Source organism: Sceloporus occidentalis, unplaced genomic scaffold (assembly GCF_023333645.1).
Source record: "Sceloporus occidentalis isolate IW3139 unplaced genomic scaffold, rSceOcc1.0.p SCAF_3, whole genome shotgun sequence".
Classification (NCBI taxonomy): Eukaryota; Metazoa; Chordata; class Lepidosauria; order Squamata; family Phrynosomatidae; genus Sceloporus; species Sceloporus occidentalis.
The window spans coordinates 56,308,696-56,333,844 of record NW_028316983.1 but is presented as its reverse complement, the minus strand read 5'-3'; the positions used below and the strand labels follow the sequence as shown (position 1 = coordinate 56,333,844).

At 41.2% G+C, this 25,149-nt stretch overlaps 1 protein-coding gene across 2 annotated transcripts; it reads right to left on the bottom strand.

Annotated features, from left to right (window-relative positions):
• Nucleotides 1-1,429: 1,429 nt before the first annotated feature.
• On the bottom strand, nt 1,430-24,211 carry RAB7B (RAB7B, member RAS oncogene family). 2 transcript variants are annotated; one of them, XM_089514496.1, is made up of 6 exons: nt 24,060-24,211; nt 10,762-10,823; nt 8,338-8,464; nt 7,346-7,561; nt 6,042-6,167; nt 1,430-2,639 (listed from the first exon to the last, which is right to left on the bottom strand). In XM_089514496.1, exons 2-6 carry the CDS (start codon nt 10,812-10,814, stop codon nt 2,559-2,561), a joined length of 603 nt encoding a protein of 200 aa, XP_089370622.1. In that variant the 5' UTR covers nt 10,815-10,823; nt 24,060-24,211; the 3' UTR covers nt 1,430-2,558. The 2 variants fall into 2 exon arrangements, with proteins under 2 accessions (XP_089370622.1, XP_089370623.1); XM_089514497.1 differs by lacking the exon at nt 24,060-24,211 and adding an exon at nt 17,263-17,291.
• Nucleotides 24,212-25,149: the final 938 nt, after the last annotated feature.

Here is a 25,149-nt window from a genome sequence, read left to right as displayed (position 1 = left end):
TGTTAAATGGGAAATTTTGTGAGCTATAGTCCAAAAAAAGAGAGCCAGAGTGGTGCACTGGTTTGGGGGTCGGACTACAACTCTGGAAATCACAAGTTTGATTCCATACTTGACAATAGAAATGAGATGAATTAAAATTTTGGTTGGAGTATATGGATGGGAATGGCTCCGGGGAAGGGGTGCACTGAGGTGATATTTAGTATAAAATAAGTAAAGTGTTAAAGCATATATATGTATGAAGAAATTGTATTGTAAAATTAAAAGTTAATAATAATAAAAAAGAAACTCTCTGAGTGATCTTAGGTAAGTCATACATTCTTAGCTCTATAAAATCCCATGATAGATTCACTTTATGATCGCCAGAAGTCAGAAATGACTTGAACGTACACAACAACAAAAACAACAAAATCCAAAAACCAACTTTTCCAGACATAGAATTTGTAAATAACTCATTCCAGCCCCAAGGATGTTCTTCTAGTGGGCCCTTGGTATGCATTAGGCAGGGTTTGGTTCCAGGACCCCCCATGGATACCAAACACATGGATGCTCAAGTCCTATTGTACATACTGGGGTAGTAAAATCCTGCAGGATAAGACTCAAGGTCCATCTGTTTACTACAGAAGTCATCAAAGTACCTTCAGAAACCCTGCCAGCAGAGCAGGCAAGCAACCATGTTGCCTCGTTTATTTGTCTGTTGCATTTCCTACATGTTAAGAAGTCAGCTGCTTCTGAGTATGGCAGTGCCATCTCCCCTAAATTTGTGAAGCCTGTTTTAAAATCTTCTAAGTAAGTGGTCACCATTACACCCTGTAGCCAATTATGCATTGCATGAAAGAGCACTTCCCTTTAGCAAACCTAGACTTCTAGAATTATTAGGCAGGGAGAAAAATCCATCCATTTCCTGTACCATGAAAAGTTTTATATATTTCTACCATGGTCCCCATCAGGCATATTTCTAAATTCTACAGCCCTCAAGATTTTAGCCTTTCCTTGTAAGGGACAGAAGGAAGGAGGAGGGGGATGTACATTCTAAACAATGTTGGTGTTATATGCACATTATAGACAAATTAATTAATTTTCATAATGCAGTTCACAAACATAAGTAACTCTCATATATGATACAAATTTAAACAACCCTCATATTCAGTGTCATTAATATTAGTCATTAAACTTGCCCTGTTGTTTATTTCCCTTCTTCTTTTGCACTTCGTTAATTCTTCATGCTAATTTCTTCAAGTTTTTAGTGATAAAATATGCTTTCTCTAATGTTCCACCAAGCCCCAAAACAATGATAAGAGGGAGCATTATTCCAAAGGGATCTAGAAAATAAATGTATTTTCTATCCCATCATCTAAGCCTACATCCTCTACTACATGCTTTCATTGTCAAATTGATTCCACCTCATTTCATTTGTATTATACATTTAAAAAAAAAAAATCTCCTTTAGTTTTTTCTGTTGTCACCATACACTGCAGACTTTCCCTTTGAAATAGGGATTGCTCCCCATTTTACAGATGGGAAATGGCAGAAGGATTCATACAGGCAAATCTATGGGTCTTTCTGCCTCGGTATTCAACATCCCATCAGATATATTGATCCAGCACTTGTGCCAAGGATAATTTTCTATTTCTGCTAACATCAAAGAAGCATCATTTACTTCAAAGCAACAGTGGAAATGCTTCAGTGATGTGACTATTTCTGTGCCTGCATTATAAATGTACCTATCTTAAATATGTCAGATAGAACAGGGTTAAATTCCCTAGGAAAAACTGCAGGTTTTGATTTGCTAAATGAATCTGTAAATCTGCCCTGACTTTCTAAGAATATAAACTGAAGAATACAAATATTGGGAAAGGATCCAAACTACTATTTACTTGCATTGTATTCTGGGAATCTGGCAAGCCACTTCTCTGAGAACTAAAACAGAGTGCCCCAATACTAGGCGTTTCAGGCTACTTATGGCATTACTTCAGCCATTGTACCATTAGTGAACAAACATTAACTTTTTGAATTTTTCAACCAAAATCACTACATGCAGTCAAACATTAAATTTGTGATGAAAGAAACTTGAGGAATATGCCCTCCCCTTTGCTACATTATGTTGGGTTACTTCTAAGGAATCTACTTTATATTCATCTCAGGTGCCAGATGCTGTCTAGAACTGTCTACTCAGGCTTATCTATATTATCAATAGACTCTAACAAAGTGTTCAATAAAGATGCAAAATGAGAGCAGGCCAACAAATCAAGTCATGTCATAGAGGTACTCTGAAAAATGAGTCAAAATGGCATCTCAGAAATGCGTGAACAAAGCAGGAATGGTCAGAGCCACAAGGTGGTTTTAATATCATCCAGACATCAGGGTGGCTTCTGTGTGTCCAGTAATTATCTGCAGTCTTTCTCATCTTTGCTGGCATACAGAATGAGATTCCTCAGGTTATTCTGCCATCCTTGATAAGCAGGACTCAAGAGGGGAGCTCTCAGCAGTTGTGCCTGTCATCTGTCCCATGTAGCAACCTTTGGATTGAGTAGAAATGTCACATCTCTCCAAATGACATCTCAACAGCATTTTTTCTTGGGCTGGTCTTCAGGAGTGAGTTTTATAGAATCCGTTAGATAGTTCTCAATTATCCCTTTGTACTAAAAGGAAAATAAAAACCAGCATGAATTTGGATCTAAAATTCCAGAACTTTTCAGTAAGATGAACACATGAACTATTTTGCTTGATTAGACGTTTATCAAGTGCATTCAGGATTGTCCAGCCAGTTGCCCCTGAAAGGTTGACAAGCAGAGGATGATACAACCCAGGCAAACATGTGGGAATAGAACAATATCTGGAAGGTCACATTTCCCACCTCTAACAATCAATCATTATGTGGCATCTGGCATATCTGGTGTGCGAGGAACTGGGAAATCAAATCTTGAAATGAACATCTTCCAGATATAAAAGAGCCTGAGTAGACAGTGACACCCTATGGTCAGAGATGATAATTTCATTCACTATGATTCAATAGGACACATTAAATAGGACCAAATAATAATAATAATAATAATAATTATTATTATTATTATTATTATTATTATTATTATTATTATTATTAATATTCTGCCCCTTTGAGGTCAATCGGGGCAGCTAACAGTAATAAAATACAATACATTATACATCAAAATCTACTTTCCTCCTCCCCCTAAAAAGTTATTAAATCAATTATAATTAAAACCAACAAATCAAAACAACATCAACACATACACATTATTACAAAACAAAACAAAACAAAACAGTAAACTACGGTAGCATTATTCCAAACACAACTCTCTTGCATTACATTACAGAGAAAATTACTTATTTGTTTATTGAATTTATATCCTGCCTTTGTCCTGGGATGGGATCCAAGGCACCTATTAGTTCCACAGTTCAGAATAAGCATCAGATTCAATTTTTAAAATTCATTTTGCCTACACGTTTGCTTGCAAAAATATCTCATGGGCTATCATCCTTTCTAAGTACAGTGCACCCTTGCTTTATGCGCGGGACCTGTTCCGGACTCTCCCCACGTAAAGCAAATTCCACGTATGCTTGAGCCCCATTTAAATGAATGGGGCTTGTGTATGCAGCGGCTCCCGCACACCACAGATGTGCACCCTATTACTCCCTATGGGATGCACCACCCCTTCCTTCCCATGTGGCTTTCAGCATATGTTGAAAGCCGCGTAAAGCGCGCCCACGTATGACGCAGGCACAATGTACAAGTTCCTATCTAAACATCAACAACAACAGATTTTAAAAAACTAGGGACTTCATGCTTTTTTTTGCAACCTTTCACATTTCAAAAATATGTATAAAATTATAAAAAGAAATATCCATTTTTCTATTATCTTGCTTTCATTCTGTCTACCCTAATTTGTGTGTAATTATGTACTCTGAAAAAAAGACCAAAATGTACTTGCATTAGACCTGCAAATGAAAATATCCTAATCCATTTTATTCAAGTGATCACAAGGGGGCACCATTTACTCCATCCAGATGCTGCAATCTAGACATTGTGTCTCTTACTTAAAAACATTTCTTGATATACAACAGGGGAAAATGTTATTTTTTTCTCAGTGTATAAAACCATTATTTGTTTGCCATATTCCAGTTTCAAAGTTGGTTACATTGTTTCTTTCTGTCCCACAGTTACTGCTAGTTCTTGGAAGAGCTGCACTCTAGGGTTTTTGGTATGTTTGGGGGGTGGGTGGGTGAAGGGCAGGGTTTGATGTTTACAGAAGAAGAAAGTAAAAAAAGGCTTTGAAATGCCACAGCTGAGAGATAGCTGTCGTGTGTGTGTGTGTGTGTGTGTGTGTGTGTGTATGTATGTGTGTACACACACACATCCCTCCACATTTGCAGCTTTGACTTTTGTGGATTTGATTATTCACAGATTTTATTAATGTATTCTCTCTAGGAACATCTAGGTCCTCCAGTGCAATTCTATGGTCAACAAAAGTCACACTGAAAGACCTAGAGATTCCTAGAGAGAACACTCTACTAGACATTTGTAGCTCCTCCATTCCTAGAAAGGTGTTCAGTCATGTAAAAATATAGAGGGGTGTGTGTGTGTGTGTGTGTGTGTGTGTGTGTGTGTGTGTGGTTTTTCCACTTTCCTGGGAGTCCTGTGCCCCTAACCCCAGTGAATGTCGATGGGATGAGTATATATCCCTGCTGTCTTCAATTTAATGAGCTGTGGTTGTATTGCATGGATTCTTTCATAGATACCCTGAAGGTGTTAAATTCCAGATCAGAATAATTAAGCAAACTCCAGCCTTTTTCGGAAGCATACCATTCAGCTCTGCAAAAGACTGGAATGAACTTTTAGTTACTTCACCCTTTAAAAAGGAGTATATATGGTTCTCATCTTACTGTCACACAATTCCTTCTTTTCTCTAGGGTTTGCATCTTAGGCTGTGTCTACACTGCAGTATTAATGTAGTTTGACATCAATTTAATTGCCATGACTCAATCTTATGGAATTCTGGAATTTGTAATTTTGTGAGATATTTAGTCTTCCTTGTCATAGAGCTCTGATGCTGCACCAGACTACAAATCCCAGAATACTATAGGATGGCGCCATGACTATTAAAGTGATGTCAAACTGTATTAATTCTACAATGTAGCAACAGCCTAAAATGACAGAAACAAAGTAACAATTAGAACAATTTTTTTTTTTTTTTAGTAAATCAAGTTAAAACTCAAAATAGGCATCAGTTTCAGTGCTGTGTATTAGGAAACAAGCAGTAAAATGTTGAGCAGAGACTCTGCACCTCCTGAGAAATACTAAGAGGTGATAAAATATTTAGAATTTAGGGTAGTTTAGATGAATTTCAGATACTATCAGTCTGGCTTGGTGTCTGAATTTTACAGAGGATTCACATACATTTTTCCCTTCTTATAATCCTCATTTTGTCACTACTTCTTACACTGTTTTTCAAAAGAAATTATGTTAAGGAATATAGGATGGAATTGCTGCACAGTATGGTCTCAGAAAGAGCCAGTGTGATGTAGTGGTTTTAATGCTGTATTAGGACTCAGGGAGAGACCAGGGCTTGAACCTTACTCAGCCACTAAGTGACCTTGGTCAAGTCACACTCCCTCAGACTAAGAGGAACACAATGCTAAACCCCCTTTGAATAAATCTGGACCAAAAATCCCCACCTAAACAGTTGCCTTAAGTCAGATTTGACTTGAAGTCACAGAAAAACAACAACAAAACTCTGAGCGTAAAGCATGAAGAATCTACTTTCTCTATCAGAAGTGGTGTAACTTTTTCTTAACTTTCTCACTTTGTTTTACTAATATCCAGAGCAGCAGCCAAGTTGATTTAGTGGCACAAAGAGCTGAAATTCTTTTAGCACCCGAAAGCCTAAAATTTATTAAAGGAAAGGTTTAACAGTAGCTATACATAGCTGCATGAGGTGTGCCAATGCCATCCTGAATTACAGGTAGTTTTTCACTCTTTGGGAAAGACAAATCTAACATTTCTTATGGGTGATGCTGATACTTACCCTTGATAGTGCTTGTTTTGATAGAGTCTCAAAGGCCTGCACGACATTGATATCATTTTTGGCACTAACTTCAAAATATGCAATGTCTTTTTCTTTGCACCAGGATGAAGCTACCTCTTTGGACACCTACAAGATAAAAGAAATTTGATGAGGTGACCCAAACATCCATTTATTGGAAGGATCTTTCTTTCCAATACTTTGTAGAATCAGGACATTTCTATTTGCCCTCATCAAAGAATGGAAGGACAAATAGCCGCAAGGCAATCGTGTCACCTGAGGACACTATTGCCTTGCAGAGGACCATGCCAGAGGACAGCAATGTCATGGATACAGACAGCATGCCCTATGAAGATTTCTCTTTCTAATGTGAATAACTACACCAATCCTTAATGACCCCTCCTCATGACATAGACATAATATAATATAGCTGCTTGAACACTATGCCAGTAGAGCATAAGCTCTTTTATCAGGCTGCTAAGTATGGCCCCAGAGATTAAAGGATCCATGATTCAAGAACTGTCCTTGCTAAGCATGCAGAACAGGGGTGAAAAGCATGTGCCCCATGAACCTCATGCAGCCAGGAGGCAGGGACAAGCATTCCAGGGTAGTCCTTAAACTTTCCCAGACCCCTACTGTCTTCCAAAACCCTTGTCTCACCTCCTAATTGTTTTTGGACTAAGGTAGAGTACACAATTAATTAATTAATTAAACTGTGTTTGTGCATATATATGGGGGAATGCCAAAGGAAAGAGAAATGGGGCAAATATTGTATTAAGCTAAGTCATTCTTTGGACCTATGTGACACACAGAGGTTCTCTTAGTTCCTTGTCTACCTATGGGAGTAGCATAGATCAGCACTGGAATTGTCACACTTAAATTCCCTTACATTCTGTGCCACATTTTAGGAGAATCGAAAGCAATGGGGAATGCTATCAATGGCCTGTTATTATGCCTTCAGGTTGTTTCTGCCTTATGGTGACTCTAAAGTGAATCTATCATGGGGTTTTCTTGGCAGGATTTGTCCAGTGGGGGGTTGCCTTTGCCTTTGTTTGAGGCTGAGAGCGTGTGACTTGCCCAAGGTCACCCAATGGGTTTCCATGGTTGAGTGAGAAGTTGAACCCTAATGTCCAGAGACATAGTCCAACACACCATGATGGCTTTCATCCACAGCCTAGAGGACTGGAAATACTTCTGACATAGCTTTCTAGCATCAGGAAAGATCCAATCTTAATTTGCAAAATGTTCAATTAAGAAAAGAGATCTGTAGCACCCTGCTTATTCCCACTTAAACTTCTTTCTCTTACCTGTCGGTCCTTCAAATCAATTTTATTCCCCAGTACAACCATAGGGAAACCTTGTTCTGTAGCGAAAACCTTCTGCAGAAAGTCTTCCCTCCAGTCATCTAAGGACTCAAAGGAATCTGTGTCTGTCACATCAAAGGCCAGTATGCAGCCATCTGAGCCTTTGTAGAATGTAGATACCATGGACCGGAATCGTTCTTGCCCTCCAGTGTCCCAAATCTAAAGGAAAATGAGCATATAAGCATTATTATTAGTAACTTCACTCCACATATGCTGTCATGCAAAGAAGCAAGATCGTATTGCTCTGGTTCACATACTGGCTGGCAGTTGCTTGCAATTTATACAGTTCTAACATTATTTTACAAAGAGAATTTTATAAAAGGCATCCATTTGATTGGGTCTACAGCACAAGGAGGTTAAACCAGTTAAAGAATACAAAGGGGGGGAGGAGGCAGGCATTAAAGCAATATGTGCTTTTGTGCTTACTATAGGGAGAAAACAAAAGAATAGTGCAACCTTTGAAGTGGGCCCAAGAGAGCTGAACTTTTAGCTCTGAAAAAATTAACAGTGTCTTGCCGGTACTGAATGTCTCCCTTGAGGTCTGACACAAGAACAATTGATTCTCAACAATTGGTCCTTATATTTATGCTCTATCTTCCACAATGCTCAACCTGAATATTTGTAAATATATCATATCATTAAAAAGTCAAAAAGATAACATTGACCTTCTCTCAAAAGAGAACCAAGTTCAGGCCAATGCTGAACCCTTTGAAGAGAAGCATGCTGCACATGAGAATATGCTCACTAACAAAACAGGAAAAGCGTATTTAGTGAGAGGCTAGATTTTAATACCACAGATTTAAGCATCTGGAAAATTTGTAATAGGTTAACTTTAACAACTGCTTTCATTTCATAACATATATTAGACTTAGCTATAAACATCTGCCTGATAATGGAATCAAAGATCTGACCCATTTTGTTATTATGTCTCTCACCTGCAGTTTCAGTGGTGTGTGGTCCACAACCACCACTTTAGACAAGATACTGGCTCCAAGGGTAGTTCGATAGTCCTCATAAAATTTCTTGTGAACATACTGGTGGAGGAGAGAGGTTTTACCTACACTAGAGAGAAGATGGAAACATATAAAAGAAGTGTTATTGCAGCTAAGTGAAGATGGCTGTTTATGTTTATTTATTTAACTAATCTATATCCTGCCTTTCAGCTAAATGCGTCCCAAGGCAGCTTGCAACCTGAACTAAAACAAGGTACAGTACATGAATTAAAGATCAGTATTGTTTTAAAAAAGTAAGCAACTATGCAAAAATGTAACTTAAATACAGCAATTTTAAGAGTGTTATCTTGGCAGAACTCATCTTATCTTCTCTATTGATGTTTGTTTTTATGTTTTTGTAGATATTTGAGAAGGAAGAGAACAGTAGGTATTATTTGTATAAGGAATTAAAGGAATGTAAAGAAAGGTAGGGTAAACATAAATGGATGGCAGAAATAAGACAGTCTGTGTATAAAAGTAAAATAAAATATTTGGAGGTGGAATAACCTTAGGAAGTAACGATTGTGGGGTGTTTGTTAGGGAGAACCAACACAGGAAGTGTATGTGTGTGAAGAATTTGTTTGCTTCAAAATATATATATGATAGGTTTTAAAATGTATAAATTAAAATTAAAAAACAAAATTACAAAAGCTTCTATATTAAAGCAGCAATACTTTAAATTTTAAAGTTTAAAACAATACAAAATCCTTTAATCATTTATGTTCTGCTTCATTTGAATAGATAAAGTTGTTACTAATTTCATAGATCCCCATCATTCTGGCTTGGAGATGACATTCAACCTTCAAAAGCTATGCCAGTAGATCATAGGCTCTGGCAGGCTCTGCCATGCTGGCAAAAACTCAAAAGCATATTTTGCCTCCAGAGGCAAACCACATGTCTGGCGTCCAAAACCATCCTTGCTAAGTACAGAAGGGCTCAACACCAGAAAATGACTTGGCCACAATTATGAAAAACAATTTTCATGGGGCAGGCACTAGCTAAGTTAATTTGTTGGAGCATAAACAAAATCTTATGGGATCATAAGGAATCACTAGTTTTATTTGGCATATCCTTTGGAAGATTTGCATAGGCTTTGGGGTATCTGAAGAACCTGGCTGGAGTCCACATGAGATTTAAGTCTCTAAGGTATAGCAAGACTCTGCACTTTAATTGTAAAATAATTGTGAAAAACATTCATGAAGGGAATGTATGCACCAATGAAATCATGCATCTTCAGTTTATCATCTTTTCAAACCACCACCAGATATTAACAGTTCTGTTTGAATGTCAGCACTGTTCACTTAGTCTTTGTGGGTATCACTGATTAGACTGGCCTTGTCAGTGTCTGTAGTTATTAATTTTTGGTATGTTCTGTGGATTGGTCTAGACTTCTCTCCTAATTCAGTTATGGTTTAATTCTCTTTAGCCTGTCTTTCTCCATTTCCCCCTGTGGAAAAAGCTGAAAGATGTCTTCTATTGCATCTAAACTAGGTAGGGGCACAGTGCCTGTCACAGGCCAAATGTGGGCCACCAGTGCCATTTTTCAGGCTCCAAAAGGTCACAGACATTTTGGATTTTTCAAACTAATACTCTCTGCATATTCTGTTGGGGGCAACGATGGCAGTTTGCAGTATTTTCTGGCCCAAGAGATGTCTTCCTAAAACCAAGAATTAAACCAGAATTTCAAAAACATGGTATAATTACCCCTATACCCCAAATGGAGCTGGGGCCATTTTGAATTATTTTGTTTCCAAAGAAATGTTTAAAAGTCCATGCATGGTTGCATGGCAGGGGGAATGCAACCCTCCAAGGTCCCAGAAGAAGTAATACAGCTCCTCAACCGCCGAGAAAATGAGACACTCCTGATGTAAACCTTTCAATGGCCTGGTGATTCTGCTTTTTATGACAATACTGCTACATTGCCATGCTCTCTCACTTTCTCTCAGCCTAACCTATCTCAAAGGGATGTTGTATGGATAAAAAGATAAACATAAAGAAAGAGAAATGTGTGTTGCTCTGGATTGTGGGGTACATATGTAATCAGAACCATTGTGATGTAGTGATTTGAGCAATTGGACTATGACTCTGGAGCCTAGGGTCTGACTCTCCATTTGAGCCATGGAAATCCATTGTGTGACCTTGGGCATGTCACAGTTTCTCAGGTTCAGAAGAAGGCAATGGCAAACCTCTTCTGAACAAATCTTGCCAATAAAACCTTGTGATAGGCTTATCTTAGATGTAATCAGCACAAATCAATACAAAGGTCTACCAGCGAAGGAAAGAATAGTAATGAGTGATTATCCAGAGAGGAAGCAAGCCTCTACTGAGGAACTTTTCATACTGTAAAAAATGAAGAGTACTGCTTACCCCAAAGCTCCAATGATAATGATCTTCAAATCCACTCTTTTACTTGAACTCATGAATGGAGACTAAAGGGAGGTGAGAGACAGAGTAACAGGAATCAACATCTTATGTCTTAAACCATTTAGAATTAAAGAAATCTATGCATACATACATATATACAGAAGCACAAAAGCATAGGTATTCAGCTGGTTGACTTCCTTTCAGTGTATCACTGTGAAGGAAATGTTAGTTTCTTCAGTTAAATACAATAATACTGTGCCCATCTGCAGACTTTGGAAACTCTCTTTAAGTATATGGGAGCTTTTGCTGATAAATTTGACTATACATTAGTTTTTTATAATTTGTAATCTGATTGACCCATGTCTAAAAAGGTACCAGATCCTGTCTGAGCCTGAAACTTAAGCAGAACCAGGCTGGATGGAGGACCAATAAGAATATCAGATGTTGTAAGCTAAATTTCAGAGGAAGCAATACCAAACAACCTATTAATATTCATTCCCAAAGAAATCCCAGTGAAATTCATGGCACTGCCATTAGTTGGCAGGCCACTTGAAGACACTTACACACACATACAAATAAATAAATAAAGTACATCTGTGCCTCCCCTCCCCATTTGCTTCCCCACTGCCAATAATTCCCACATTTGTACTGTTTTTTCTGCTGCACTGAAAGGAGACAGGACAGGGAGCATCTTTTAACATACAACAGACAAGGAGATAATTGTCACTAAAAGAACTCTTAAACAAACCTATCAGTGTTGCTGCTGCATGCAAGATACTGCACCACACTACACTATCGTTTAGCCAGAGGATTCTCTTTAATACATCTTTGCTCCTGTGAAAAACTACATACTGATCTTCTTAGGCTTGAACTGACAGCACTTAGTTTGCTTTTCACCCACAGTTCAATATTGCATTCCCTTTCTAGCTAGGGGTTGCCCACCCGTGCACTAGAAATTATAGAGGAGGCAGAGATTGACAGTAGCCTTGTGTTCCTTGTAGCATTCAGTTAGGCTGTGAAGAGTATTAGCTAGTAGTTTTATCTTGGGTCAATACAGATAAAGATAATATTAGGTGTCCAAGGCCTGTCGTAACTGTTTATTAGGTTTATTAGGTTTAAAATGAAACACTATTCCCTAATAACAAAGAGGCTGTCTGCACCAGCCAAAAAGCCCCTGCTCCCTTTGGCCTCACATTGTCCTGTTTGGACGATGCAGGCCAAAATCCCATGGCTAGGATCAGACTGCATCCTGGCAGATTAGATGCAGATCCAGTGGATCCAGCCCAGTCTCAGGGTAAATGGGGTTGAACTTGACCCTCGAATTGTCATGGACTTTCCCAGAAATTCCGCAGCAAACCCTGGCAGATTAGATAGTCCCATGTGCCCCTTACCTTTACTCCCATTGTTGCTGCTTAAAACCCACTTTACCACATGTGACATGGAAATGGGTTGACTGGCCACATGAATGCAACTAGGCATCCCGTTTCCATGTCAGATGAAGTGACAGAAGTCTTTTCAATAGCAGCAATGGGAGAGTAAGGTAAGGGATGCCCAGCAGTACTAGATCTGTGGTATGAAGAAGGGTGGGTGTGTAAACACTTGCCCATCCTCTTGCCAGCCTGGGAACCAATCTGGGTTAGCACCGAGTCCAGGAAAGCATGGACCAAGCCTTCCTGGCCAATCTGCTCAGGCCCAAAGATTCTTGTGGCACCTTTAAGACAGAAATTTTGGCATGCATTTTTGTGGAATACAATTCACTTCCTCATATTTATGAATGTTCATGAATCCACACATCCACAAAAGTGCATGCTAAAATAAACCACTTTGTCTTAAAATGCTGCAAAATCTTTTGTCATTCTATCTATTTAAAAAAGGTAGCATGAGGTTTTAAAATTAAATCATGTCAGATGAAGTCTCTCTCTCTCTCTCTCTCTCTCTCTCTCTCTCTCTCTCTCTCTCTCTTTCTCTTTCTCCCCTCTTGCACCCATATTTTTACAGAGTTACAAACTTGGTAGATCAGGAGAATGATGTGGGTGTAGTATATCTTGGTATCAAAGAGCCTTTTGATAAGTTCCTCCATGATAATCTTGCAGACAGGGAAGAAAGACAATAAAGGGTCTGAAAACTAAGCCCCTTGGCTGATGTGACAGGTATCTTCAAACATCTAAAAAGCTTTCATGTGGAAGATAACACAAATTTGTTTTCTGCTGTTCCACAGGGTAGGGCCTGAACCAATCATTTCAAATGGCAAGAAAGGAGATTCCAACTAAACATTACAAAGAACATTATGATGGTAAAAGCTGTTGATCAGTGGAACAGACTACTTTAGAAGGCAAAAGGAGTCTCAGACAAAGGTTGTATGACCTTCTGTCAGGAATGCTTTAACTATAGATTACTGCACTGGCAGGGGTTGGACTTGATTGTCCTTAGGGTCCTTTCCAATGCAACAACTTTATGCTTCTATTAGCCATTCAGCTATGACCAGGGATGAGAGAGTACTGCCCATAAAGGCTTATATAATACAACTATCCAAAGCCTCTTAGAAGGAAGATGGAGTGGGAGAATAAGTGCAGATCACAACAGACAACATGTAGGACTACTGACTAAATATGTTGGATGTCATGGTAAGCAATACCCTTAAAGCAGAAGTATCTGATTTATTTATTTAGGATTGTGAAAGAAGCAAGATTCAAATTAATACATAGTAAAATGTTACTATGACTCTGTAGACCAGGATTCAAATTCCCACTTGGCCATGGAAACATTGGGTGCCCTTGGGCAAATCATACTCTCCCAGCCTCAGAGAGAACCAAAGGCAACTAAATCCCTTTGAACAAATATTGTCAAGAAAACCCCATGACAGAGTCATCATAAACTGGATATTGACTTGAAGGCATACAACAACAACAACAACAACAACATGTCCTCAGTTTGTTGTTGTTGTGCGCCTTCAAGTTATTTCCAACTTATGGTGACCCGAAGGCAAAACCTCTCATGGAGCTGTCTTGGCAAAATTTGTTCAGATTAGGTTTGCCACTGCCTTCTCTTGAGGCTGAGAGAGCGTGACTTGCCCAAGGTCACCCAGTGGGTTTCATGACTGAACTGAGAAAAACTGTCATTGCTATGTGACAGGGATTTATTGACAAATGTAACTACTACAGCAGCTTGTGATGCTGCCCAAATTGCACCCACCACTTATCTCAGCTCAATGACACTTGCCAGTCATGTTCCAGTCATTCATTAGGTGGGTGGATTGAATCATCTTCCCCAAAGGTCACTATTGTTATAAATGAGATTTCTATGGACCTGGGTTATGTAAAGAGATCCAAAAGGAAGCAGCCAGCTTTGCTGCATGACACAGTTCTCCCTTTCATTATAAGTCAGTTCCATGTAGGGTCCCCCTCTCATTTTCTTAAACAATGCTCTTATCTGTCTGACAAGGAGAAAATTAAGGCTTTCCTTTTTTCCCACGAAGTCATGGCACATTATTGTTCCCATTCATCACTATTATTGAGCCCGTAATTCAGTGAAAGCACATGCAGCTGATATCATTTGCATGTTCTCTCCCTGTTCATCTCTGACTCTACTTCATTCCTCTAACTCTCTTTCTCCTACTACACTGAAGTTTAAACTGTAAACCACTTGAGGCAGGGACTGGTGCTCGTGTATTCTGCAAAAAATCATGCCTTCTGGTGAGGCTATATACCATAAACACAGACAAACAAACAACTATGCAGTGATGGGGAAAGCATCAACTGCTGAATGTCTACTGAGCATGCAAGTTTCAAGGAATAGTAGCCCTAGCAGAGAGAAAACGTAGTAACTCTAGTTATGGCTAATATTTCTAGCTTGGGGTAAGACTGCAAAACCCCACTGATGCAAAATGCTGCTACCTAAATTAAGGCCATTCAGCCATCTAGCATAACAAGAGGACAGTTTAGTCAGTAAACAAGGCACAATGAAACTTGCTGTGTATGCATAATTCTGATTATTCAAATGGTTCACTCCTTGTGCATGACTGCACAAGGCAAGCTCAAGAATGAAGCTATGGTTAGGGTTAAAGAGGAAAACTCATTTAACTGTATGCTCTTTATTATTTTATTTTTTTCAAAAAAGATCCCCCTACTTCTGTTCATATGTTAATCAGGTCAAGCTCACTATTATCTCTAATGCATATATAAATTGTTCTCGAGCTTATTAATATAACTAAGAAAGTCCCACTAAATTCAACAAGATCTGCTCCAAAGGAAGCCTGCCCTTGAATGCTGCATTATCTTCACTGACTCACACAACTCCCATGGGATAGGCATGTACTGCTGTATACACTGTGCAGGGAGAACTGGAACACATCCACATATCAACTCGCCTCAAGCTATTGGGGAAAAAAACCATGATTCAAGCAGTACTAAGCTCAGGTTTCAAACCAATCATCAGCAGTTTCTAAATTCAGTTGTAGTCTAACATGGCCAAAGAAAAGATTTTTTTTAAAAAAGGTGAGGCTATGTAATTGAAGGGATAAGCAGACAGAAAAAGTTCCCCCAAAACACATGAGACAAGGGGGCTGCACCAAGAAAGACAGCCACTGAATAGGAAAGCCTACTAACTAGTATAACCACCTTATGCCACAAATCATAATTACTTATAGCAATAAAAGCCAACGATAATACAATATCAAACGGCAGCAAAATCACAGAGATAAAAGCAACAGCTAAAAGCAAAAACAGCAGCAGCAAAAAAAGCAAAACATCATTCAAAAGATTACAAGTGTTGTTTACAAGCCTGGTGTAAAAAGAAAGACCTTGCTTGCCTGACACCAAAGCGACAAGAAGATGCCACATGAACATACTGAAAGAGGGAGCTCCATGGTTTGGGTATTTTGACCGAAAGCACCCAGCAGAATTCTAAAAAGCTGTCCTTAATTTGCTCTCTCTCTCTCTCTCTCTGTGTGGTTAGTTTAATTTTAAAATAACATTGCAAAATGTGGAGACACTTGGAAGACGCCCTTTGATGAAAACCTTAATTGGCACGCAGTGCCCCAGTTAGTGGGAAAACTGAGTCCTTTAGGCACAGTACAGTGGACCTTGGGCCTATGAACTAATCTGGATCATGGAGGGACAGCATCTGGTCCAGAAGGATGCTCTGGTAAAGAGGGCTCTCCCTTCTATTATTTCCAAGCACTGAATGGAGATCTCCCTGTACATCACTCTGCCTATTAATGTGGAAGTTGAGTGGTCTGCTAAGTGACCACTATTAGCTGGCATTTGTCAGTTCCTTTGCTTCTCTCTTCCCCTTTTAAGCACAGAGGAAAAGGAGAAGGATCAATGCTGGGTTCCTGTTTGAAGGACTGGATCAAGAAGCTCCATCTGGTGCTTTGGTCAAAAATGTCAGGGTGGGTGGAATCAAATCCAACCCATGAAGGATTAAGAGTTGAAAGTACCTCCTCTCACCCCAAGCAGTTTACCTTTGGCTCCCTAGATTTGCTTTAGAATACTTGCTCTAGAATCTGAGTACTGGTGATATTTAGGTCTTCTAAAAATAAAGGACAACTTTACCTTATGCAACAAGTGGGGAGGCTATTATGGTGTAATATGTTTATCCATGCCGTGGTATCAGGTAATATCTGGCTAATACATTCTATACCAATGTTTCAGAGCACTGTACTATACAAAGACAGCCCTGCACACAAGGGATTATAATAGTGTAGCCTGAATGTTCTACAACATAGATAATCATGACCAGACTATCCCACTCTAGGAAAAACAGAGCACTATAAAGGGCACTACAAATTAGCAATGGCAGCTGTGCATCCACCTGCAAACTAAAGTCATAAGACTAGAATGAGCATTTGATCACCACTCCAGAGTGCCTGGGCACATTCATGGTAAGCCACTTCCCATTCTGTTCATTACAACAGCTGCAATCCCATGATGGGTTTTAGAGCGCTGGGGAAGGTGTTGATCTGAGCACTAGTCTAGCACATAAATCTGCTCACATTTTCTAACATACTTTTCTGCCTTTCTCTCATGTTAAAGTTCCTGACAGGACTGGGGGGGGGGGGAGGTCTAGTAAGGTGAAAGGGACATGTGAAGCTGGCTTATACCAGGTCAGACTGTTTTAGTTAGTTTTGATGCTGTTGTGTGCTCTCAAGTCCTTTCCAAATTATGGCAACTCTAAAGTTGAACCCTAAAGTGAACAGAACCTATCACTTTTTTTTTCTGGGGTTGAGAATGTGTGACTCACTCAAGGTCATCTGGTGGATTTCCACGGCCAAGCAGACATTTGAACTCTAGTCACCAGAATTGTAGTCCAACACTCAAACCCCTACACCATGGTGGCTACGTAGCTCAGTATTATTTACTAACAATAAAGTTTGCCTACACATTCCATTCTGCTTTGCAGTGGCTCTCTGGGGTTTCTTCTATCACCTGCAGAAGTATAGTGGAGCCCTGTATCCTTTGAGTTCAGCTGCAATTTCCATAGCATCTGGAGAGGAAACAGATTTACCTAGCAACTTGAAGTTATGTGCTATTCCAGTTGTAATCCAAAGTATTTTGGGGTGGGTTGGTTTTGAATTGGAAAGATTTCCCCCTGGAAGGAATGAAAATAGCTGTTCAATCAAAATCTCTCCTTGAGGGTATCATTATAGGGAATATAATGAAAGTCTGCACTTCATCCCCTGCCACTCATGGCTTGGAAATGAATCTATTCTCATTATTTATTTTCAGAGTACAGTTATGTGTTAAATTATTAATCGGAGTGATTAGAAAACACCTCATTGCCATGATCAATGCATTGCTTCCAATGGTAGCTGGTGGTTTCAGTGTCCGCAGATGGTGAATCTGCTCTGGGTTTTAGTCTGAACTTTAAAGAAACTATCCAAGGTACAGAATGCTACCCTACAAAATAGGTTCAGCAACTTGGATAGGTCTTTCAAAATTTGGACTACAACCCAAAGCTGATCAACTAGCCCCACTTCCATGGAAGCCATCACACATCACTAGTTGCCTGTTGCTTTTCATTTCTTTTTGTTGCCTCTTGTGCAGGAGAGGGGTGGACCTTAGAATTTACAAAAGAATGGCAAAAAACTTGCAAATCCTGTCAAACTCATTAAAATCTTAAAATACTAGAAATGGTACCATGGAAAATTTGACAGGCTTTATTCTGGCCCCAAAATTCAGATTATATTTTTTTTCTCAATCTTACTTTCCTAATACGACTTTTCTTTTTGAAAACTGTGCTGCAGCTCAGCCATAGATATTTGCATGCTATATATAATTAGTTCCTAACAACTTCAAAACAGGCAGAAATACAGGCATCCCCAGCTAACAAAGACACAGTTCCTCTGCCAGAAGAAATAGGCTATATCATATAGGTTGTATAATCCCAGTGAGTGGGTTGTCTAATTGTAATAAACTAGCCTGAACCAGTAGTGTGCACAACCGTCATACATGTGCTTCTTTACTGAAGAGAGAAAAGGCATTGCCATTCATTCGTACATTATTATTTTTTCATATTCAGACAGTTTGTGTTTTGTGTGGCCATTCAAAAAATGTGTGTATATCTTTTAGCTTCCCATCATTGGAAATTTCTCTTCTTTTCAATTTACATGCAAATAAATGTACATAACTTGAAATGCATACCAACATATCTGAGTTTAAATGCAGGTGGGATTATCAGAAACACAATGAAACTGAGACTGGGTGATTTCTCACATTCTCCATTCATCTTCTCATCCCTTCACTACCTTCTTGTCTTTCCAATCACATCTTTCTTGCTTAATCTTTCCTTAAATGACAGCTATAGCTTCCTGGGGCCTAAATACCCTAAAGCACCAGATCCCACTAGATCTTGGCAGCTTAGCTGGGTCATCATTTGTTAATAATTGAATGGGAAACTGCCAATGAATATCAGGGTTTTGCTGTTGTTAACTGCCCTCAAGTCAGCTTCAACCCACAGAGCCCCTATGAATGAAAGCCTCCAAATCACCCTGAGTTATTTTCCCCCCTGTCAGCTTTCTTCATTGTCCAGCTTTTACAACCAGACACAATGGCATGGGCAGTCCTAACTTTAGTATTTAACTATACAGTCACCCCTCCTAACTCGCTACCTTGGAAATCCGTGGAGGGCAGTCCTCCTCGATTTTTAATGGGGCACGCCCCCCCCCCCCCCCCCATGTACACATAGGCACACACAAGCACCTCATTCAAGGCTATGGGGATTGAATATGCATGAGCCTCTGTTTCCATTGGCACACCCATTTATTTAAAAGTCATCCATAGATTTTCATGAGCTATACTGTACAATCAAATGTTTTGCTATAGTCTATAAAGCACAGGCGGATCTTTTGAAATTCCTTAGTACATTCCATTATCCAGCATATATTTGCTATATGATCCCTTTACAGTGCCTCTTCCTTTCCTGAACCCTGCCTGCACATCTGGCAATTCTCGCTCCATACATGATAAGAGTCTTTGCTGTAGAATTTTTAAGCATTACCTTGCCTGCATGAGAAATTAATGCATTGGTTCTGTGATGACTGCAGTTCCTAGTGTCTCCTTTCTTGGGGACTGGAATATATACTGAGTGTTTCCAGTCTGTGTGCCATTGTTTTATTTTGTTTTATTTTCCAAATTTGCTGACAGATTTTAGTTAAAAATAGAATAGATTCTGTTTCTGTAGCTTGGAGCAGCTTTATTGGTATGCTGTCAGTTCCTGGGATTGCCATAAATCGACAAGTGGCTTGATGGCACATACAGACACACACACATAGGTTTCCTACATAGCAAACACCCATCTTGCCAATCACTGTGAAGATAGGGTCTGTGTACCAGATTTTTTGTTGTTGTGTCTCCAAGTCATTTTTTACTTATGGTGACCCTAAGGTGAAACCTATCATAGGGTTATCTTGGTAAATTTCCTCACAGGGGGTTTGCCAGTGCCTTCCTATGAGGATGTCAGAGTGTGACTTGCCAAGATCACTCAGGCGGGATACAGACGGGCAAAAAGGGGTGTATTCATGACGTCATGAAGGTAGAGCCTTCAGACGGGCCTTACCTGAATGCCGCCATGAACACGCCCCCCGCACACCCCAAGCAGGAAGAGGCGGCATTAAAAAGGTGCTGCTTTTCTCCGCTTCTTTTCCGTTTGATGCGCAGCTGCGCAGCTCCGTCTGTAAGCTGCTGCACCAGTACGTCAGAATTGCTACGCCACTAATTTAAGTTGCCCATTTAAAAGCTCCGAGTCAGCTGCGTCGCATAATGAGTCGGGGTCCTAGAACATGCGCAGTTTGCAGTCAGGCTTTAATTGCAGCGTCAGCTGCCATGCAGGTGTGGAAGCTGCAGCACAGCTGCAGCGCATTTTAAGACTCGTAACCCTAACCCTAACCCTAACCCTAACCCTAACCCTAACCCTAGAGCAACATGTACGCATGCGCTGCTTGGAAAGTTTGGACTTTAAAGTGAGCCCCTACACACATTCCTGTGCCATTTTCACCTAACAATAAAAACCCCTAAAACTGTAAATATTTACATATGTAGAAGGGAGGTGATGGGGGATGGCAGGGGGACAGCGGTGGCAGCGGCGACAGCTGTGGCTGTGCATTGCAGATTCAGCAGGAGCGCGGGGACCAAAGGAGAGGAGGCATCCATGATGCTGGTGACACTGGCAAAGTGCAAGCGGGCAAGGATGCCAACACCAGCTGATCACCAGCTGGCAGGAGACCACCATTGTTCTTGGGCAGAGCGGGGAAAAAAGTTTTAAAGGGGCTTGGGCACTTTAAATGTGCCCATAGGCTTTCTGCCGCCGCTGCTTAGCGCTGCAGCTGCGCAGCTGCGCATCCGCCAGCCGGCAAAGGAAAAAAAAAGCCCCGTTTTTGGCCACCCGTGAGGAAGCTGCCTCTCTCTTTGCAGCGTCCTCCGAGGTGGCGGTTTGGAAACTGCGGGTCAGAAATGGCCCCAGGTGAGGCGTCTTCACTGCCCCCCATGTGGAAGCCCCATCTCCTGAGCCACGCCCCCGGGGCGGGCGGTCTGGAGGCTCCGTATTCAGCAGAATACACCTCCAAGACGTCTTCCCCTGCCCGTCTGTATCCCGCCTCAGTGATTTTTCATGCTTGAGCAAGGAATCGAACCCTGATCTCCAGAGTCATAGCCCAATACTTAAATCATTACACCATGTACCAGATTAAAGGCTTATTATTCAATTTAGCAAGGGAGAAGGCTGGTGTGGAGGGTAAAACAGTTACTGCTGGACAGCCATCTTAATAAGAGTCCTGCTCTTGTGTTCTTAACAGAATCCATACAGAGAAATTAAAGCTGCAAAGCAAAACCTAGTTACCTGAGAGTAAATTCAAATAACTGACTTCTGATTCTATACACACACCCCTTCATGCTGCATGCAAGCAGACTTGTTCAGTCACTTGCTTCCATGGCAAGAAAGCCATCACCTTATGAAAGTCTGTGTGCCATGCAGTTTTGTGAAAGACACAGGAGCAGGAGCAGTGAAAAAAAGTGGCACCATCAAATTGCCCAATTAGATATGTACACAAACTAAGCAAATCACATAACCCTTATTTTACAAGAGCATCTCAAGACTTTATATTATTCATTGGTTAAATGTATTCTGCCTCTCTCTACTATGAATAGAATTCTATGGAGCTAACAATAAATTGCAAATGCCAAATTAAAAGTATAAAAGAAACAAAGTAGATCTGTGTAACTATTCAATCACTGTTCATCACTACATGGAGGTCAAATGGCAAATAATAATATTTTCCTGTTTTTAATCCTCTTCTTCCATCGCAAACCTGACTCTTGGTACTGTGGAGCTGCTTTCTCCTCTTAGCCATTCCTCTGACCTTATAATTGACATCCTAACTTGTGGCTCTTTTTTGCTTTTTGTAACTCCAGAAGTCTGGGGACTTTTTCACACTCATGGTCTCTTTAATGTTACATAATTATATTCACCAAACTCCAAATCCCAAGATCTCATAGGATGCAGCCATGATAGCTAAAGTGAAATCATGATGCTTTAACTGTATACAGTCAGCAATCCATAGTCATGGATTCTGCAACCATGGAATCAACCATCTGCGACTTGAAAATACATTTTAAAAACATCAAAAAGCAAACTGTGATACTTTCATTGTTTATAAGGAATACCATTTTACTGTACCATTGTATATAATGTGACTTGAGCATCCACAGATTTTGATATCCACAGGGGGATCCTGGAATCAAATCCCAGTGGATATCAACGGCCCACTGTAATATGAACGAAACCCAATGCCTTATGTGACATCTATCCAGGTAGTGTCTGGAATTCAGAACTCGGCAAAAGTTTGCATGTTTGAATAACAGCTCCCAGAATGTGGAGTTGAAGGCTTTCCTGGCTGGCATCCATAGTTTTTTTTGTGGGGTTTTGGGGCCATGTTCTAGAAGAGTTTCTCCCTGACATTTCTCCAGCATCTGTGGCTGGCATCTTCAGAGAATGCTGAAGATTCTCTGAAGATGCCAGCCACAAAGGCAGAAACTCTTCTAGAACATGGCCGCATAGCCCCAAACCCCCACAAAAAGCTTGCAGGATCCCTAACCAGCACGGCCAATGGCCGAGGGTGATTCTGGGAGGTGTACTCTCCCCAGACAGTAAAAATGTCTAAGTTTTGTTCTTGCCACAGTAATCTGGAGCTCTCTTTGCCAGTCAATTTGCAGCGAGAGTTTCTGCTGCAGCACTAACTAGCAGCCTGTGAACCCTTCTGGGCATTTGTACTCCACAAAAGACATTTTTGAAAGGTCAGCAAAATAGCTACCCTGCCAAGGGAAAAAAAGCAGCCCAGCCCAGAGCACCAGATGGGACTGTTTAGCAATGAGCCACCAGCCCAGCATATTTTTTCCCTGAGTTTGTTTTTAAATAGGCGTTTCCTATCTTCAGATACAGCTTAGAAAAGCAACAGGCCTGGTCCTGGGTCATGCCACCTCTATGCAGCTATTCAGGAAAAGGGATTTCTCCCCCTTCCCATGTTTTGAAGCATTCACACAATTGCAGAAAGACCTGGAATTACTAATGCTGCATCCCCACTGCAGAAATAATCTGGTTTGACACCACTTTAACTGCCCTGGCTCAATGCTATGGAATGCTGGGGACTGTAGTGTGTTTTGGCACAAGAGCTCTGGGGCCACAACTACAATCTCCAGAATCCCATAGCATTGAGCCAGGACAGTTAAAGTGGAATCAAAAAGGATTATTTGTGCAGTGCAGCTGCAGCCTGAGAGGCCATTTGGAGTCTGACCTTTTCTGGGTCCCCGTTCCACCTTCATGGCCAGAGGAGAAAGTGTGTCTTTCTTCTCCACCTTCATCTCTGCTTCCTTTGAAAAAGATAATCTCCTGTGCCTACTTTTACCAAAAGTTGAAGTGAACCCTGTCTCTGGGTGCATCTACACTTTAGAAATAATGCACTTTCACGTCTCTTTAACTGCCATGGCTCCATCCTACAGGACCCTTGGGATTTGTAGTTTGGTGCATCCCCAGGAGAGGCTGCGTGGTGTAATGGTTTGGGCATTAGACCAGGACTCTGGAGACCAGGGCTCAAATCCCAACCAAACCCACTGGGAGAGCTTGGCCAGGTCACACTCTCTGAACCTCACAGGAGGGCAATGGCAAACCTCCTCGGAAGAAACCTGCCAAGAAAAACGGGGCCGCCAGAAGTTGGAAAAGACTTGAAGGCACACAACAACAACAACAACAACAACAACAACAACAACAACAACAACAGCATCGAGGCCCCAGGCCAGAAGTCACATCTGCAAAGGAGATCAAGGCACAGCAAAACGGAGGACAGTCAAGAAAAAGGCAGTGACCAAAGAAAAGCCAGAAAACGCTTCACAGAAATACCACTCCATGCCTCTTAGCCCTGCTCCCAAGGGAGGGCCTTTGGGGATTCCTGCTGGAATTTCAAAAGGGCTGAAATGGAGGACCTGTCCTGGAAAAGGAGGACGCCTGGTCAGAGAAAAAACCCAGAACTCCCCTGTGGGTGGCTCACTCAAAGGGGTATGGAAGCGCCTTCTCTGCCTCTGTCTACACAGCCCCTGAGCTGGCCATCCCCTGCCCCCCTCCACTTTGTCCTTTCCCCCAAAAGAAATCCAAAGTTCCAGAGTTTCCCGCCCAAAAGGGGCTCTGCTGCTGCTGCTGCTGCTGCCTCTGGTGGGGCAGAGCCAGCTCCTCTGGGGTCAAGAAGACCCGTGTCTGTCTTCCTCCAGGCGACCTTTGGTCCAAGACGGAGGGAGGGGGCCAAGAGAGAAGGCACTTACTGGTTTTTCCTCTTGGCCTCAGCCGAGCTGGGAAGGCTTTTCCTGGGGCTGGGAAGAAGAAGAAGAAGAAGAAGAGCAGAAGGGAGCCCGGAGGAGGAGGAGGACTGAAAGGGGAAGCCCACCTCATGGCCCCTGCCCTGGAGTTTGTCTCCTTTTTGTGTGGGAAGGAAGGCGGCCAAAGAGGCCGTCCCCAAGTGACATCACGGGCTGAGGGCTGTGTCTCCTTTTTGGCAACAAGGCTTCCTCCTCACCAGCCTCCCTCTCTTTTGGAGAAGGACTAGGGCTCCCCAAACCTCTTCTTCCATCCAAAAGCCCTGCCTTCCCCCTCCTTTCACTCAGGCTGCAGCCACACTGCAGAAACCATCTGCTTTGACACCACTTTTAGCTGCCCTGCCTCCATGCTGTGGGATTCTGGGGAGTCTGCCTTTGGGAGACATTGCCTCTTCTCGGGCAGAGTAAAGAGGCCTCCTTTCCCAGGACAGGGCTTCCCTTTTCAGCCTTCTGTCCAGGAGAAATTCCAAAAGGTCCTCCATTCGGAGCAGGACTAAGAAGCAGGGATTTGCATTTATAGGGGTGTTCTCAGTTTTTATGAATGAATGAATGAATCTTTATTTGTATACCGCTATTCCAATGATCACAGCGGTTTACAATCAGTTAAAATATGATACAACAAATCCAATAAAAGAAATCCCCCCACATTAAGCAATAAAATACAACAATAAAAATATCCATCATTCAATCACCTTTTAAAACCATTAAAACTAATAACAGCAATAACCCCAAAGACATCCATTACATTACAATTACAACAGCATAAAGGAGAAGAGTGGAATTAAGGGACATGGGGGAAAGCAAGGCGGAAAAAATGAGTCTTTAGGTTTTTCCTGAAAGACTCTAGGGAGGGGGCTGAGCGGAGCTCAACAGGGAGAGAGTTCCAAGCCTGCGGGGCCGAAGCAGAAAAAGCCCTATGTGCAGATATCACATATGTCATGTCAGGAACTCTCAAAAGCTGTTTCCCACCCGACCGGAGAGTGCGGGGCGGATTGTATGGGGAGAGGCGGTCCTCCAAGTACCCTGGGCCCAAGCCATT

Excerpts from the sequence above, each read along its gene's own strand:
- RAB7B (XM_089514496.1), bottom strand. The coding sequence starts at position 10,814 with ATGAGTTCAAGTAAAAGAGTGGATTTGAAGATCATTATCATTGGAGCT. Across the intron at positions 7,562-8,337 it reads ACACACCACTGAAACTGCAG|ATTTGGGACACTGGAGGGCA; the intron begins GTGAGAGACATA and ends ATTTTCCTTTAG. Across the intron at positions 6,168-7,345 it reads TTGATTTGAAGGACCGACAG|GTGTCCAAAGAGGTAGCTTC; the intron begins GTAAGAGAAAGA and ends TTTATCTTGTAG.